This window comes from Oncorhynchus gorbuscha, unplaced genomic scaffold (assembly GCF_021184085.1).
Source record: "Oncorhynchus gorbuscha isolate QuinsamMale2020 ecotype Even-year unplaced genomic scaffold, OgorEven_v1.0 Un_scaffold_1235, whole genome shotgun sequence".
In the NCBI taxonomy this organism is placed as follows: Eukaryota; Metazoa; Chordata; class Actinopteri; order Salmoniformes; family Salmonidae; genus Oncorhynchus; species Oncorhynchus gorbuscha.
The window spans coordinates 15,283-32,934 of record NW_025746071.1 but is presented as its reverse complement, the minus strand read 5'-3'; the positions used below and the strand labels follow the sequence as shown (position 1 = coordinate 32,934).

General features: G+C 43.0%; 1 protein-coding gene across 2 annotated transcripts; it reads right to left on the bottom strand.

Moving 5' to 3' along the window:
- Positions 1 to 1,165: 1,165 nt before the first annotated feature.
- On the bottom strand, positions 1,166 to 17,646 carry LOC124021855 (collagen alpha-2(V) chain-like). Of its 2 annotated transcripts, none has more exons than XM_046336990.1 (24): positions 17,615 to 17,646; positions 15,492 to 15,536; positions 15,322 to 15,375; positions 12,971 to 13,024; positions 9,592 to 9,645; positions 9,091 to 9,144; positions 8,856 to 8,909; positions 8,681 to 8,725; positions 8,432 to 8,485; positions 8,002 to 8,046; positions 7,586 to 7,639; positions 7,216 to 7,314; positions 6,904 to 6,948; positions 5,699 to 5,797; positions 5,406 to 5,459; positions 4,811 to 4,918; positions 4,584 to 4,637; positions 4,390 to 4,488; positions 4,211 to 4,264; positions 2,398 to 2,496; positions 2,096 to 2,149; positions 1,569 to 1,622; positions 1,386 to 1,439; positions 1,166 to 1,273 (listed from the first exon to the last, which is right to left on the bottom strand). In XM_046336990.1, the coding sequence occupies exons 1-24, from the start codon at positions 17,639 to 17,641 to the stop codon at positions 1,181 to 1,183; spliced, it is 1,506 nt and encodes a 501-aa protein (XP_046192946.1). In that variant the 5' UTR covers positions 17,642 to 17,646; the 3' UTR covers positions 1,166 to 1,180. The 2 variants fall into 2 exon arrangements, with proteins under 2 accessions (XP_046192946.1, XP_046192947.1); XM_046336991.1 differs by lacking the exon at positions 17,615 to 17,646 and adding an exon at positions 17,563 to 17,588.
- Positions 17,647 to 17,652: the final 6 nt, after the last annotated feature.

Sequence of the window (17,652 nt, the reverse complement as noted above, 5' to 3'; positions counted from 1 at the left end):
GACACACTTCCTGTATGTATACTTCAGCTACATTTTTATGATCTTCTTCTTCTTATTTTCGTGTTCTTATCTTTTACTATTTCTTATTGTTGTCACCTTGTCGAGAGGGAACCTGCAAGTAAGCATTTCGTTGGACTGTGTATACCATGTGTATCGTGGGCATACGACAAATCAACTTGAACTTGTTTACACAGGCAGCCTAATTTTGATCTTTTTCCACTAATTGGTCTTTTGACCAACCAGATCATACATTCTGCCAAGAAGCAGTTTGACGTTTATGGGCCAGATCGAAAGTCAAAATTGGCAATATATTCGAGAAAAAGGTATGAAAACAAAAATGGTCTTAATTTAAGGTTAGGCAAAAGGTTAACATTGTGGTTAAGGTTAGGTTTAAAATCTGATTTTATGACTTTGTGGCTGTGCCAGCAAGTGACTACACTGCAGAGCTGCCTCCAGAACATGAGTCATCCCAATAAATGCCAACCTGCTATCAATAATATGGTTAAAGATCAGAATTGGCCTTCCTGTGTAAATGCAGCATTAAATAACCCTGAAACGTTGATGAACGTTGGATGTAATACATGTATCACTAGTCACTTTAAACACTGCCACTTTATATAATGTTTACATATCCTACATTACTCATCTCATATGTATATACTGTACTCTATACCATCTACTGCATCTTGCCTATGCCGTTCGGCCATCGCTCATCCATATATTTATATGTACATATTCTTATTCATTCCTTTACACTTGTGTGTATAATGTAGTTGTTGTGAAATTGTTAGATTACTTGTTAGATATTACTGCATGGTCGGAACTAGAAGCACAAGCATTTCGCTACACTCGCATTAACATCTGCTAACCATGTTAATGTGCCCAATCAAATTTAATTTGATTTGAAACTGATAGTAGTGTTGTATATCTATAACTCAACTCAAAAACATTGTACATTTCTAGATTCTTAAGGTAGATAATGAATGGACTGTGTGTCGTTATGTTGGCAGACTCATGACTGGTTAATATGTGCCTTTGCTTGGTCCATTGCAGGAAAAGGCACACATACCCAGTCATGAGTCTATCAACATAACAACATTTAGTTCATTATCTAAAGAAATCATCTATTGTTGAAATGTAAGATAAATAAGCTGTAAACAAATCAACTGTAAAATAGAGGTTATTGTCTGTCACAGTCGGGCGTGATGTCATACCGTACCTCAGCACCTGGTTTCCCAGACTCTCCAGGTGGACCAGCAGACCCAGGTAGACCCTGAAATACATCACACCATTATAGCTCCCATTTCCCCTTTATTGATTAGTACTATCACTAGTCTCTATCCTAGTAAATACAAGGTCAATAAATCCCATGTGAAACAGCATACCTGGAAGCCATTCATACCAGGAGGTCCTTGCTCTCCTCTCTTCCCTGCAACTCCCTAAAACAAGTCAGGTATGGACAGGAAAACCAGCAACAGTTTAAGCTTATCATAACCCCATACAGTATTTAAAGTTTAAACTGTGTTGGTATGTATTGTTTCATTGAAACGTATTAATCAGATACTTACTGCTGGACCAGCAGTGCCACCAGCGCCCATCTCTCCAGCTTTCCCATTAACCCCCTGTATGAGAAACAGTCCTCAGTGGTCAGTGTGTACAATGAGGTACTACAGCAGAGTTCTACCAGCTTACAATGGGAGAAAGCATAGAATGGAAACTGAAAATGTTGTATTTAAGCATTAAGGCCCGAGAGGGTGTGGTATATGGCCAATATACCACGGCTAAGAGTTGTTCTTAGGCACGGTGCAAGGCGGAGTGCCTTGGATAAAGCCCTTAGCCGTTGTATATTGGCCATAAACCACAAACCCCTGAGGTGCCTTATTGCTATTATAAACTGGTTACCAACGTAATTAGAGCAGTAAAAATGCATGTTTTGTCATACCCGTGGTATACAGTCTGATACCCCACGGCTGTCAGCCAATCAGCATTCAGAGCTCAAACCACCCAGTTTATATTTGGAAATGAACCAGTTTGAGGGGCAGTTCCACCACCTACAAAATCATATTTGAACCCCTGATGAGTGTAGTGTACTTACCCTCTGTCCTGCAACACCTGGGGTCCCCACTTCTCCTGCCTTACCAGGGTCTCCCTGTGAGGACAAATGAACAATGATCCACAATCAATAACATGTCAATGTTTCCCTCTTCCTATATCATATAAGTAGCATTCCAGTGTCTCTCCTGACATTGTATGGTCCCTGGAAGACGCATTCAAACAACTACACTATTTCATTCATCATTCTAAATGTGATGGGTTTAATGGAGCTGCTTCTGCTGTATATTGTGGAAAGGAAAACACACACACTCACATGATCTCCATAAAGTGTGGGTTACTCACAGTAAAGCCTTTTGGTCCAACTACACCCATGGTTCCAGCTAGACCTCTGGTACCATCTGACCCTGCTGGACCTGGTCCCCCATCGTCTCCTCCTCCTCCCTGAGAGAGAGAGAGGGAGGGAGGGAGGAGAGAGACAGACACAGAGGTATGTTCACATTTGGCCTGTCTATAGATAAGAACATGTATTACACACTCCCCTGCGTATTTAATATGTTTCTGAACACTTCTACATTAATGTGGATGCTGCCATGATTACGGATAATCATGAATGAATCATGAATAATGATGAGTGAGAAATCTACAGACACACAAATATCATAACCCCCCCCAAATGCTAAACTATTGTAATGATGAGAGGTTAGGGTGTTTTGGGGCCTGATCTTTGTGCATCTGAAACTTTCTTACTCATCATTCATTCAGGATTATCCATAATAATGGTAGCATCCACATTAAGTGTTCAGAAACATTATATTCTTATTTACAGTAAAGGTGACTCCAAAATGACACAATACATTATTTACCAGTCATTTCCATTGGGCATAAAATAATCTCAAACACAACCAAAACAAACTGTAAATGCATCCAACAAGACTGTAGCGTCTGGGATCGGTACATCCGAACATCACACCTGCAGGACAGGATGGCATCAACAACTGCCAGAGTTACGCCAGGAACGCACAATCCCTTCATCAGTGCTCAGACTGTCCACAATAGGCTGAGATTGGCTGGACTGGGGGCTTGTAGGCCTGTTGTAAGGCAGGTCCTCACCAGACATCACCGGCAACAACGTCGCCTATGGGCACAAACCCACCATCCTTGGACCAGACAGGACTGGCAAAAAGTGCTCTTCACTGATGAGTCGCGTTTTGTCTCATCAGGGTGATGATCGGATCAATTTGGAAGTGGAGGGTCCGTTATGGTCTGAGGTGGTGTGTCACAGCATCATCGGACTGAGCTTGTCTCAACGCTGCACGTTACAGGGCAGACATCCTCCTCCCTCCTTCCTGCAGGCTCATCCTGACATGACCCTCCAGAATGACAATGACACCAACCTTACTGCTCATTCTGTGCGTGATTTCCTGCAAAACAGGAATGTCAGTGTTCTGCCATGGCCAGCGAAGAGCCCGGATCTCAATCCCATTGAGCGGACGGTGAGGGCTAGAAATGTCTGGGAACTTGCAGGTGCCTTGCAGGTGCCTAACATCTCACAGCAAGAACTGGCAAATCTGGTGCAGTCCATGAGGAGGAGATGCACTGCAGTACTTAATGCAGCTGGTGGCCACACCAGATACTGACTGTTACCTCTGCACCAATGTGTTGGAGGAAACACCGTGCACCTGGCAACCTTGGTTAGCGTGCACTGCGCCCGGCCCACCACAGGAGTCGCTGGTGCACGATGAGACAAGGATATTCCTACCGGCCAAGCCCTCCCTAACCCAGACGACACTAGGCCAATTGTGCGTCACCCCACAGACCTCCCGGTCGCGGCCGGTTACAACAGAGAACCCAGGGTCCCTGGTGGCACAGCTGCAGTACAGCACCCTTAACCACTGCGCCACCCGGGAGGCCCTGACTGTTACTTTTGATGTTGACCCCCCTTTTGTTCAGGGACACATTATTCAATTTCTGTTAGTCACATGTCTGTGGAACTTGTCCAGTTTATGTCTCAGTTGTTGAATCTTGTTATGTTCATACAAATATTTACACATGTTAAGTTTGCTGAAAATAAATTCAATTTACAGTGAGGGGAAGTTTCTGTTGTTGTTGCTGAGTTTACATATATATATATATTTCCTGACTCATATCCACATACCATTGGTCCTTGGTGTCCCTCAGGACCCTGGGAGCCGAGAAGACCCGACAGACCCTGAGGAAAGAAAAGGGAGGATTTTAATCAAATGTTTAATCTAGGATCAAGCATGATGATCACCAAAAATGAATATTCTTCTGTGAAAGAGAATGTTGACGAGAGGTAGAGGTGTGTTATCTCACCCGTGCCCCTGGAAGACCTGGCTCTCCAGTGCGTCCTGGGTCACCATCGGCACCTTTGGCACCAGATGACCCACCCAGTCCTCGCTCACCTTGGGCACCCTGATCACAGTGTGGCATTTGAATGGCATAATATTATTATTCAATGACTTATACCTGCTGACCTACACTATAGATTCACAGAGAAATCAACCTACCTTTTGACCAGGTAACCCATCCTGCCCAGGAAAACCTCTACTACCAGGAGCACCCTGGAAATTACAAATTGGTTTTAACAGAATTTGCTAAAAGGTTTTGATTTTAATAAAATAATTTAGCTGTTTGCTGTTATTGAATGTACTGAGGAAAGACAGAGAGAAATAGAGAGAGAGAGAAAGACAAGAGACAGACAAAGTTCTAGTAGTCAATGAAAGAGCTGATTTACTCTCTCTCCATTGGGTCCAGCGGCTCCTGAAGTCCCAGCATCACCCCGTCCTCCCCTCCTCCCCTCCTCTCCCATGGGACCCAGCGCTCCATGATCACCAGGTGCACCCTACAATGATGTCATAATCAAACAAGATGGCTGCCACATCATACATTAGTGTTTGTTATATTTTACTGTATGGCCTTTTAAGAGCACCATGAAATTAATTGAATATATTGTTGTTGCACTCAACTTTGGGTGTGGATAAACTTACTTGTCCCTAGGAGCATCAAACTGCTCAACATGCACTAAGCACTTTAAAGCTGGCCTAGACTGAAGGAAGAGCCCAGTGGAAAATGTTGCTATCCTTGATGTTGTCTTTAACTCATTGCTCGATAATGCAAGAGACATTTCTGTCAAAGGCCAAATAAATGAACTGAACATGCTGAACTTTGGAGGAAGGCTCAGATAGACATGCACCCCATTCAGAAAGAAACCAGCGCCAACATAACCTGCCTTTCAACATAACCTACCAATAAACGCATGTGGTTGCTACTGTACATTATTAAACCATGGAATTAGAGAGACATTCATTATGACGGGTTGTATATCTTACAGATTCTCCTTTGAATCCAGCCTCTCCTTTGAATCCAGGAATGCCTAAATCACCCTTGTGAGAAGAGAAGAATATGATGAATAGATGTTTCTACCGACAATGTATGATCTCAAGTTTTTAGAAGTAGCTTTTCCTGACGGCGTTATGAACATGCAGCCATATGAGAGCATTTTAACTGGAGCATGGAAACCAGCAGTAGTTCCTATGACCTTTGGAACAGCTAGGGGACCTGACAACCATTCTTGACCCAAACAATGAAATGAGTGGTCAAAATTAAACAACAAATCTCTTACCAGTTGGCCCTTAGGCCCGGTTAGTCCAGTGGTTCCCTGTGGTCCGGGGGGCCCTGCAGGGCCAAGCAGTCCAGTCAGACCCTGGACACCTGGAGCTCCCTGGGGTAGAAATCACATCATTATACCTAAACCTGTGTTCTGTCTCTGTGACTCTGTACCAGGGCCCATTCTAACAGGACAGACTGTAGTCTACTGTCTCTGACTCTGTACCAGGGCCCATTCTAACAGGACAGACTGTAGTCTACTGTCTCTGACTCTGTACCAGGGCCCATTCTAACAGGACAGGCTGTAGCCTACTGTCTCTGACTCTTTACCAGGGCCCATTCTAACAGGACAGGCTGTAGTCTACTGTCTCTGACTCTGTACCAGGGCCCATTCTAACAGGACAGACTGTAGTCTACTGTCTCTGACTCTGTACCAGGGCCCATTCTAACAGGACAGGCTGTAGCCTACTGTCTCTGACTCTGTACCAGGGCCCATTCTAACAGGACAGGCTGTAGTCTACTGTCTCTGTGACTCTGCACCAGGGCCCATTCTAACAGGACAGACTGTAGTCTACTGTCTCTGACTCTGTACCAGGGCCCATTCTAACAGGACAGACTGTAATCTACTGTCTCTGTGACTCTTTACCAGGGCCCATTCTAACAGGACAGGCTGTAGCCTACTGTCCAGACCAGTGGAGGCCCTTCAGAGGAGGAAGGGGAGGACCATCCTCCTCAGTGAATTTGTATACAAAAATATATATTTTTAAACGTATAAAAAGTTACACTTTTTAGATAAAACTAAACTAAATATAATCACGTCACCAAATAATTGATTAAAACACACTATTTTGCAATGAAGGTCTACAGTAGCCTCAACAGCACTCTGTATGGTAGCACCATGGTGTAGCCGGAGGACAGCTAGGTTCCGTCCTCTGCTCCTGTCTCTGTGACTCTGTGCCAGTGCCCATTCTAACAAGACAAGCTGTAGTCTACTGTCCAGACAGCATGTGGGGGCCAACACCCTATTATATACTTTCAAGGATTTTACATAATACATAATAATGAGTAATACATAATCAGATATTAATATTTGGAATATTGGAAGGTGAGAAATACATTAGATTGAAGGGAGGAGAGGGGAGTAGCTGAACAAGGAGATGAACAAGGAGATGAACAAGGAGATGAACAAGGAGAGATGAAAATGGAGGAAGTTATACATACGGATGGTCCTTTGGTTCCAGCAGCACCCTCTGTTCCTGTTGGACCCTACAGAAATCAACATGCTTTTTTAAGTCATTTATTTAAACTTAATTTAACTCGACAAGTCAGTTTAGCATAAAATACTTTAACATTTACAGTAATTTGTCATGTCATTGGATTTTACAATCAAATTTTCTTTCAATGGATGTTCCAATCAGAAACCAGATTCGGCTACATTTTCAGCGAATCAGTCTACACCCTGAAGTGGTGTGTTGTTGATAGTACAGATGTCGTAGGTGTAGAGATTATTAGCATCATGAATTAGCCAAACACCTGAATTCCCGTAGCTCCAGCCAATCCCATGCGTCCGGCCTCCCCTCTTGGTCCTTGCTGGCCCCCTGTCCCTCGTGCTCCTTGGGGCCCTGGTTGCCCCTGGAGACAACAGTGTCACAGTCAGAGTGTGTTTACATGCACTCTAATCAACCATTGTTGAACAGATTCATAGTTCATAATGAATAAAACACCCTCATAAAAACGTCTTTATCGGAATAGAGTAATCCGAATGGGCCTGTTTAGAATGAAATGTAATTCTGAGGGGGAAGGACTGGGTATTACGTTTGAGTAACCAATATTTAGTACGTGGCTGGTGTGAAGAAGAGGACTGTGCTCCATCAAAGTCTATTAAAGAATGAACGGTACTCACCTTTATACCTGGACTACCTGGGAATCCTAGAGCTCCAGTGATCCCCATAGGACCCTAGAATCACATCACATCCAGGATGGTTGGTTGGTAACAGTAGGCTGCGTGTCATTCACACCTGGGTCTGTATCCAAAAGGGCCCCTTATTCCCTTCACTATATAGAAACTATATAGGAAATAGGGGGCCATTTTGGACACATCTGGTGTTGGTTAGTACTGGAAACATCCCTTGTTCCCAGTTGACATCACTGCTGATTTGTAAATGTATAACAGTTTTATACTGGCTTTCAGGAAAATAGTGTATTTGGAGTAGACACGGTGTTGCTTTTCATTTGTTATATTGCATTTGTAATACTGATTTGTGTATGATAATCATTTGATATGAAGGGTGATGTTTTGTTGGATGTTAGAGGTCCTACCTGTGGTCCTGCTTTCCCAATATGTCCAGATTCACCACGTTTCCCCTGTATGGAGAGAGATGCACAACTGAAAGACGATTTGACAAATTCACCTCTATCATCTCATCATCAATGCACATCACCATAGGAGGACAGTGGCAGCATAGGCTGTCATTGTAAGCCAGGATGTCATTGTAAATATGAATTTGTTCTTAATTGACTCGCCTGGATAAATCCAATATAAAAACAAAGGCTACAACATGTGTCACTGATAAGCCAAATCAAAACATTTTGAACCTACATATAAACCAATGATGCCTCATGCCACATGTTGAATAAGAACTGACCTCAGATCAATTTCATTCAGGTGGACAATCAATGGATTGAAGAGATGGAGCTGTGTAATGTAGAGTTATAGGTCAGAGGTCAGAGGTAGTCTTATCTCTCTTACCACAGGTCCAGTTGGCCCACTCCTTCCTCTCTCCCCTTGCATTCCTGCTGGACCCTAAAATATACAGTATCATGTTTGACATAATATTATAATAATAATAATAATAATATATGCCATTTAGCAGACGCTTACTCTTCACTAACAGACTGGACACATATCAGCGTATTTAAAGCTATTGGTGTGTGTGAGTAACAGGTATTACAATCATATAATAATTTATTAGCAATTAACTCATTGATTATGACCTACCGCAGGACCAGGGGGCCCCATTCCACCTGGAGTACCTGATGGGCCCTGTAAAATAACACAGAGAGAGAGAGAGAGTCATGATGTGTGCAGCAATTTCAAACAGAAGCAGATCATTTTTAGATAGTAACCTTGCGAAGCAGCACAAATATAAAGATATGCATGATGGTGAGTTTACCTTTGACCCAGCAGCACCAGATTGACCTCTCGGTCCTAGAAGACCTGCATGACCCTGTTGATGAGACATTAGCTCATTAGTTCTGATCAGGTCTGTTCTAGGCTCTAACGAATCTCACAGAAGTTCATAACAGCACAGTGCCAAGTTACCTATTTAAAAAAGTGTACATGCAGCCATGTTTCAAACTACAGTACATAGATATGAGCATTGTGATCATCCATGTGCTGCTGCTAACCTTAAGGCCTTTCAGTCCAGGGTGACCTGGCAGTCCTGGGAAACCTCTGGCACCCTGGAAATCACCACATTTAATCACTCTTTTACTTTCACATGTATAAGTACATACAGTGGCCCCATTAAAACAACAGTCTATTCTAATTGTGGACTATTGTTCATTGGTTTTACTCACAAAATGAAGACTATTCAAGTTTAGGTTGAAGGCAATGGTCCCTGCTTTCTTAACTAAGTACAGTTGGATGGGAGTGGATGGGAAAATAAAGCACATCCATCTACAGTCTTACAACTCACTTTAATCATATGGAATTGTTGTAAGTGGTATTATCAAACTCTTGAAATGTCTATCATAAAAGAAGTGTGTAATTAATTGTGTTTTTGCAAATGCCTTTGCATTCAACACTAATTTGATCTGCAGTGACTGAGAAAGATATTTCATGCAGATAATTAGTTTTTTTAGGCTGACAGATAGTTGGTGTCAGTTGAAAGACAGTTTGTTACTTACGGCAGATCCAGCGGCTCCTTTATCTCCATCTATTCCGGTTGGACCAGATTCTCCCTGTGAAGGGAAAACATCATGTTCACATAGCGTTCTCAGCTGCTAGAAGACATTACAGTACAGGTTGGTAACAAAGAGTTGTCATTTTCACTCTCTGAGATATAGACAAACAGCATTTCCCTTACAAAAAAAAATTGTGGTTTTGAAACTGCAGTAAAAGTGAAGTAACTGCAGTCAACTGCGGTATTTTGGATGCAGTGATTGCAGAATAACTGCAGTTATACAGCACTGTAACTGCAGTTACACTACAAAATTACTGCAGTAAATGTATTTGTTTCTTTTGAATGCAGTATTTGCAGCCCACTACCATTATACTGCATTCTAACTACAGTTATATACAGTATATATATATATTTTTACATTTATTTTATTCTATTTCATCTTTATTTAACCAGGTAAGCTAGTTGAGAATAAGTTCCCATTTACAACTTCGACCTGGCCAAGATAAAGCAAAGCAGTGCGACACAAACAACAACACAGAGTTACACATGGAATAAACAAGCGTACAGTCAATAACACAATAGAAAAAAAAGAAAGTCTATATACAGTGTGTGAAAATGTTGTGAGGAGGTAGGCAATTAATAGGTCATAGCAGCGAAGTAATTACAATTTAGCAGATTAACACTGGAGTGATAAATGAGCAGATGCTGATGTGCAAGTAGTGATAATGGTGTGCAAAAGAGCAGAAAAGTTTATAAAAACATAATGGGGATGAGGTAGGTAGATTGGGTGGGCTATTTACAGATGGATTATGTACAGCTGCAGTAATCGGTTAGCTGCTCAGATAGCTGATGTTTAAAGTTAGTGAGGGAAATTTACGTCTCCAGCTTCAACGATTTTTGCTATTCGTTCCAGTCACTGGCAGCAGAGAACTGGAAGGAAAGGCAGCCAAAGGAGGTGATGGCTTTGAGGATGATCAGTGAGATATACCTGCTGGAATGTGTGCTACGGGTGGGTGTTGTTATCGTGACCAGTGAACTGAGATAAGGCGGAGCTTTACCTAGCATAGACTTATAGATGACCTGGAGCCAGTGGTCTTGCCACGAATATGTAGACAGGGCCAGCCGACTAGAGCATACAGGTCGCAGTGGTGGGTGGTATAAGGCGCTTTGGTAACAAAACAGATGGCACTGTGATAGACTACATCCAGTTTGCCGAGTAGAGTATTGGAAGCTATTTTGTAGATGACGTCGCCGAAGTCGAGGATCGGTAGGTTAGTCCGTTTTACTAGGGTAAGTTTGGTGCAGTCCGCCACAGGATGTTTTTGTGCTGGTCAAGGGCAGTCAGGTCTGGAGTGAACCAAGGGCTATATCTGTTCTTAGTTCTACATTTTTTAAAAGGGGCGTGCTTATTTAAGATGGTGTGTTACGCCTTGGTCTTAGTATTTTGTGTTTTCTTTAATTATTTGTTCAGGCCAGGGTGTGACATGGGGTTATTGTATTGTCTTATTGGGGTTTTTGTAGGCATTGGGATTGTGGTTGATTAGGGGTGTGTCTAGTATAGGCTTGGCTGCCTGAGGCGGTTCTCAATCAGAGTCAGGTGATTCTTGTTGTCTCTGATGGGGAACCGTATTTAGGTAGCCTGGGTTTCACTGTGTATTTCGTGGGTGATTGTTCCTGTCTCTGTGTAGTTTCACCAGATAGGCTGTAATTAGATTTTCACGTTCCGTTTGTTGTTTTTGTATTTGTATAGTTATTTCATGTGTCACTTGTTTCATTAAAGTCATGAGTAACCACCACGCTGCATTTTGGTCCGACTCTCTTTCTACAAACGAAGAACGCCGTTACATGGTGAGATAATAACTTTTAAAGAATGACCAGACATCCTCAAATGACGGGATGAGGTCAATATCCTTCCAGGATACCTGGGTCAGGTCGATTAGAACGGCCTGATCTCAGAAGTTTTAGGCAGCATTTAACAGTGATGAGGGGTGGTTGTTTGACCGCGGACCCATAGCGGATGCAGGCAATGAGGCAGTGATCGCTGAGACCCTGACTGAAAACAGCAGAGTTGTGTTTGGAGGGCAAGTTGGTCAGGATATTATCTATAAGGGTGCCCATGTTTACGGATTTAGGGTTGTACCTGGTGGGTTCCTTGGGGATTTGTGTGAGATTGTGTAGGGGGTGCGTACTGGCGGCAGAGAAGTCAGGCGCAGGAGAGCAAAAACTGATTTACAACGGCACAGTTTAATAAACAAAACCACGGTAAACAGAACACTAAATCAATGGGTAAACAAAACCCGTTACACACCAGCATAACGTGCACAAGCACTACAATAAACAATTCCGGACAAGGACATAGGGGGAACAGAGTGTTAAATACACAACATGTAATGATGGAGTTGAAACCAGGTGTGTGAGAAGTCAAGACACAACAAATGGAAAATGAAAGGTGGATCAGCGATGGCTAGAAGACCGGTGACGTCGACCGCCGAACGCCGCCCGAACGAGAGGGACCGACTTCGGTGGAAGTCGTGACAGATTGAGTGCATCTAGCTTAGATTGTAGGACAGTGTACAGTGTATATTACAGTGTACTGCAGTTATACTGTACTCTGACTGCAATCTTTTTTTTGTATGGGTTCAACAGCACTTCAGAAAGGAAAACAAACAGCACTCCAACCTAAGGTGAAACTGATTCTGGATAGGTGTGTAAGCCTAAATGTTCAATGCAGTAAAGTTTGATGTAGAACAAAGGTTAAAAAATAAAATCTAAATCTCCATGTTGGGTTCGCTTAAGTGACATGCCCGAGAAACTGGTTTTTGGAGGACATGTTGCCATGGTTCGCCTCGGGCCTTCGAACCAAGCCAATATATCCTCCAAACACCAGCTTCAAAGGCATTACCACCCATTGTATAATCCTGTGTTAGGCAGTTTCGTGTTCTCTAATAGCCAAGAGGTTTGTTTAACTTGGCGTTCTACCAACTCCGATAAAAGTTGTTAGACGAGTTAATGACACAACATGGCATGTTAGGGCAGAGTTAGACACAACCGACGCCTATCAATCAAATGTATTTATGAAGCTCTTTCCATCAGCAGATGTCACAGTGCTGTACAGAAACCCAGCCTTTAACCCCAAACAGCAACAATGCAGATGTAGAAGCACGGTGGCTAGGAAGAACTCTGCACTAATCTTACTACATACTATGAAGGAACATATGCAGAAAGCAACCAATATCAACATACTAGGCTCATTCATACTCAGACGACGTCATATCTAATGCGGGTTGTTCCTCACCACTGGCCCTATGGGTCCTGGTCAAAAGTATTGCACTATATAGGGAATAGGGACACGGCCAATGTCTGTTGGAGTGTAGAGTACTTACATCTAGTCCTGGTTTTCCTGGTGGGCCCTCAGGTCCTCTGTAACCAAAGCCACCCTGTATAAAAACAACATGTCCAATCACACACAGTCAATACAACATATAGCTCTGGTGTAACACCTCAAGACAGACTGTGATTGGTAGATCACCGCAAGACAGTGTGTGATTGGTAGATATTGGTGTAATACCTCAAGACAGTGTGTGATTGGTAGATCTCGGTGTAACACCTCAAGACAGTGTGTGATTGGTAGATATTGGTGTAACACCTCAAGACAGTGTGTGATTGGTAGATCTTGGTGTAACACCTCAAGACAGTGTGTGATTGGTAGATCTTGGTGTCACACCTCAAGACAGTGTGTGATTGGTAGATCTTGGTGTAACACCTCAAGACAGTGTGTGATTGGTAGATAGATCTTGTCTGTTGTAACACCTCAAGACAGTGTGTGATTGGTAGATCTTGGTGTAACACCTCAAGACAGTGTGTGATTGGTAGATCTTGGTGTAACACCTCAAGACAGTGTGTGATTGGTAGATCTTGGTGTAACACCTCAAGACAGTGTGTGATTGGTAGATCTTGGTGTAACATCTCAAGACAGTGTGTGATTGGTAGATCTTGGTGTAACACCTCAAGACAGTGTGTGATTGGTAGATCTTGGTGTCACACCTCAAGACAGTGTGTGATTGGTAGATCTTGGTGGAACACCTCAAGACAGTGTGTGATTGGTAGATCTTGGTGTAACACCTCAAGACAGTGTGTGATTGGTAGTTCTTGGTGTAATACATCAAGACAGTGTGTGATTGGTAGATCTTGGTGTAATACATCAAGACAGTGTGTGATTGGTAGATCTTGGTGTAACACCTCAAGACAGTGTGTGATTGGTAGATCTTGGTGTAACACCTCAAGACAGTGTGATGATGATTGGTAATACATCAAGACAGTGTGTGATTGGTAGATCACCGCAAGACAGTGTGTGATTGGTAGATCTTGGTGTAATACATCAAGACAGTGTGTGATTGGTAGATCTTGGTGTAACACCTCAAGACAGTGTGTGATTGGTAGATCTTGGTGTAACACCTCAAGACAGTGTGTGATTGGTAGATCTTGGTGTAACACCTCAAGACAGTGTGTGATTGGTAGATCTTGGAGTAACATCTCAAGACAGTGTGTGATTGGTAGATATTGGTGTAACACCTCAAGACAGTGTGTGATTGGTAGATCTTGGTGTCACACCTCAAGACAGTGTGTGATTGGTAGATCTTGGTGTAACACCTCAAGACAGTGTGTGATTGGTAGATCTTGGTGTAACACCTCAAGACAGTGTGTGATTGGTAGTTCTTGGTGTAATACATCAAGACAGTGTGTGATTGGTAGATCTTGGTGTAATACATCAAGACAGTGTGTGATTGGTAGATCTTGGTGTAACACCTCAAGACAGTGTGTGATTGGTAGATCTTGGTGTAACACCTCAAGACAGTGTGTGATTGGTAGATCTTGGTGTAACACCTCAAGACAGTGTGTGATTGGTAGATATTGGTGTAATACATCAAGACAGTGTGTGATTGGTAGATCTTGGTGTCACACCTCAAGACAGTGTGTGATTGGTAGATCTTGGTGTAACACCTCAAGACAGTGTGTGATTGGTAGATCTTGGTGTAACAACTCAAGACAGTGTGTGATTGGTAGATCTTGGTGTAACACTTCAAGACAGTGTGTGATTGGTAGATCTTGGTGTAACACCTCAAGACAGTGTGTGATTGGTAGATCTTGGTGTAACACCTCAAGACAGTGTGTGATTGGTAGATCTTGGTGTAACACCTCAAGACAGTGTGTGATTGGTAGATCTTGGTGTAACACCTCAAGACAGTGTGTGATTGGTAGATCTTGGTAGTTCAGTGATCGATGATGATAACTTTGCCTGAGAACTGAAGACTTGTGTTAGTTCCCTGAGATAATGCCTGAACCAGGAAGATTAGTCAGTTGACTCAGCCGGGTATGATTTTTTATTGAGCGGATGGTCAGGAACATAATTACAAATCATTTGTAGACTAGAAATTGACATCAACAAGCCCAAACAGATCAAATATTTTGCAAAAAAATAATAATTTCTAACCTGGCTTACATTTGAATGCAATCACAAACTGTTTAATCCGAGATCACAAACTGTTTAACTCTATATTATCAGCCGGGGAACAATGGCTTAGGCACTCTTTTTGTTGAGTAAGCTCCCTGTGCTAATGCCTAGGCTTTAGCTCAATGGGCTAACAGTCTTCAAGCATGTAGGTGACCAGGATTCAAACCCAGTCAAAAAAGCATCAGAGAGATGACTGATGCAGAGATTATGCATGGTTCTTACCATGGATCCGGGGTCTCCAACGTCTCCTGGGGCCCCCTGCCCCCCTGTAGAGCCCTACGAGACAGGGAGGAAAAGGTAATGATCACATATCTGTCTGTTTACTTACAGAAATTATCTCCATTAAGAATTGATGTCTGAAAGGTAGATATAGTCAGCCATCTTTGACTTACTGGTTGACCGGACTGTCCAGGAGGCCCTCTTGGTCCTGCCTCACCCTAAAATATACATGGAGACAACATACAGGGTTGTTAACCCTGGTGTCCTGGCTAAATTCCCAATCTGGCCATCAAACCATCACGGTCACCTAATAATCCCCAGTTTACAATTGGCTCATTCCTCCGCCTCCTCTCCCCTGTAACTATTCCCCAGGTCGTTGCTGCAAATGAGAATGTGTTCTCAGTCAACTTACCTGGTAAAATAACGGATTAATAAAATAAATAAATAAATACAGAGACAGAGTAATGAGTAATATAGGCACAAACCTAAATGAACTGTCATTCAATCAAGCCCACCAAAGACAATGTATTAGACAGGATACAGCTGAGGGGAGGACGGCTCATAATAATGTCTGGAACGGAGCAAATGGAATGGCATCAAACACCTGGAAACACATGGAAACCATGGAAACCGTGAAACTAATTCCGCTCCAGCCATCAACACGAGCCTGTCCTCCCAAATTAAGGAAACACCAGCCTCCCGTGGTTAATACTCTACAGTATGTCTTTCCTTGTTTACAATCTACTGCCCATGGACACACACACCTAGCAAGGACTACCATGCAATGAGGTTTGTTTGGGACTTTTTTGTAGAGGACAGCAGATTTCATAGTAACTCACCCTGTTGCCAGATATCATCCCCATCATCCCAGGTGATTTAATAGTAGCTCACCCTGTTGCCAGATATCTACCCCATCATCCCAGGTGATTTAATAGTAACTCACCCTGTTGCCAGATATCTACCCCATCATCCCAGGTGATTTAATAGTAGCTCACCCTGTTGCCAGATATCATCCCCATCATCCCAGGTGATTTAATAGTAGCTCACCCTGTTGCCAGATATCATCCCAGGTGATTTAATAGTAGCTCCCCATCATCCCAGGTGATTTAATAGTAGCTCACCCTGTTGCCAGATATCCTCCCCATCATCCCAGGTGATTTAATAGTAGCTCACCCTGTTGCCAGATATCATCCCCATCATCCCAGGTGATTTAATAGTAGCTGATTTGATTTAATAGTAGCTCACCCTGTTGCCAGATATCATCCCCATCATCCCAGGTGATTTAATAGTAGCTCACCCTGTTGCCAGATATCATCCCCATCATCCCAGGTGATTTAATAGTAGCTCACCCTGTTGCCAGATATCATCCCCATCATCCCAGGTGATTTAATAGTAGCTCACCCTGTTGCCAGATATCATCCCCATCATCCCAGGTGATTTAATAGTAGCTCACCCTGTTGCCAGATATCCTCCACATCATACCAGGTGATTTAATAGTAGCTCACCCTGTTGCCAGATATCATCCCCATCATCCCAGGTGATTTAATAGTAGCTCACCCTGTTGCCAGATATCATCCCCATCATCCCAGGTGATTTAATAGTAGCTCACCCTGTTGCCAGATATCATCCCCATCATCCCAGGTGATTTAATAGTAGCTCACCCTGTTGCCAGATATCATCCCCATCATCCCAGGTGATTTAATAGTAGCTCACCCTGTTGCCAGATATCATCCCCATCATCCCAGGTGATTTAATAGTAGCTCACCCTGTTGCCAGATATCATCCCCATCATCCCAGGTGATTTAATAGTAGCTCACCCTGTTGCCAGATATCATCCCCATCATCCCAGGTGATTTAATAGTAACTCACCCTGTTGCCAGATATCATCCCCATCATCCCAGGTGATTTAATAGTAGCTCACCCTGTTGCCAGATATCATCCCCATCATCCCAGGTGATTTAATAGTAGCTCACCCTGTTGCCAGATATCATCCCCATCATCCCAGGTGATTTAATAGTAGCTCACCCTGTTGCCAGATATCATCCCCATCATCCCAGGTGATTTAATAGTAGCTCACCCTGTTGCCAGATATCATCCCCATCATCCCAGGTGATTTAATAGTAGCTCACCCTGTTGCCAGATATCATCCCCATCATCCCAGGTGATTTAATAGTAGCTCACCCTGTTGCCAGATATCATCCCCATCATCCCAGGTGATTTAGTAGCTCAGTATCTCCCCATCATCCTGTTGCCAGATATCATCCCCATCATCCCAGGTGATTTAATAGTAGCTCACCCTGTTGCCAGATATCATCCCCATCATCCCAGGTGATT

What these genes read in the sequence shown, in the direction of transcription:
- LOC124021855 (XM_046336990.1), bottom strand. Translation starts at nt 17,641, where the DNA reads ATGATGGGGATGATATCTGGCAACAGG. An exon ending in CTGGAGCTACGGGAATTCAG is followed by an intron (nt 6,949 to 7,215) that starts GTGTTTGGCTAA and finishes TGATTTCTGTAG; the next exon opens with GGTCCAACAGGAACAGAGGG. An exon ending in ATGGGTTACCTGGTCAAAAG is followed by an intron (nt 4,489 to 4,583) that starts GTAGGTTGATTT and finishes CACTGTGATCAG; the next exon opens with GGTGCCCAAGGTGAGCGAGG.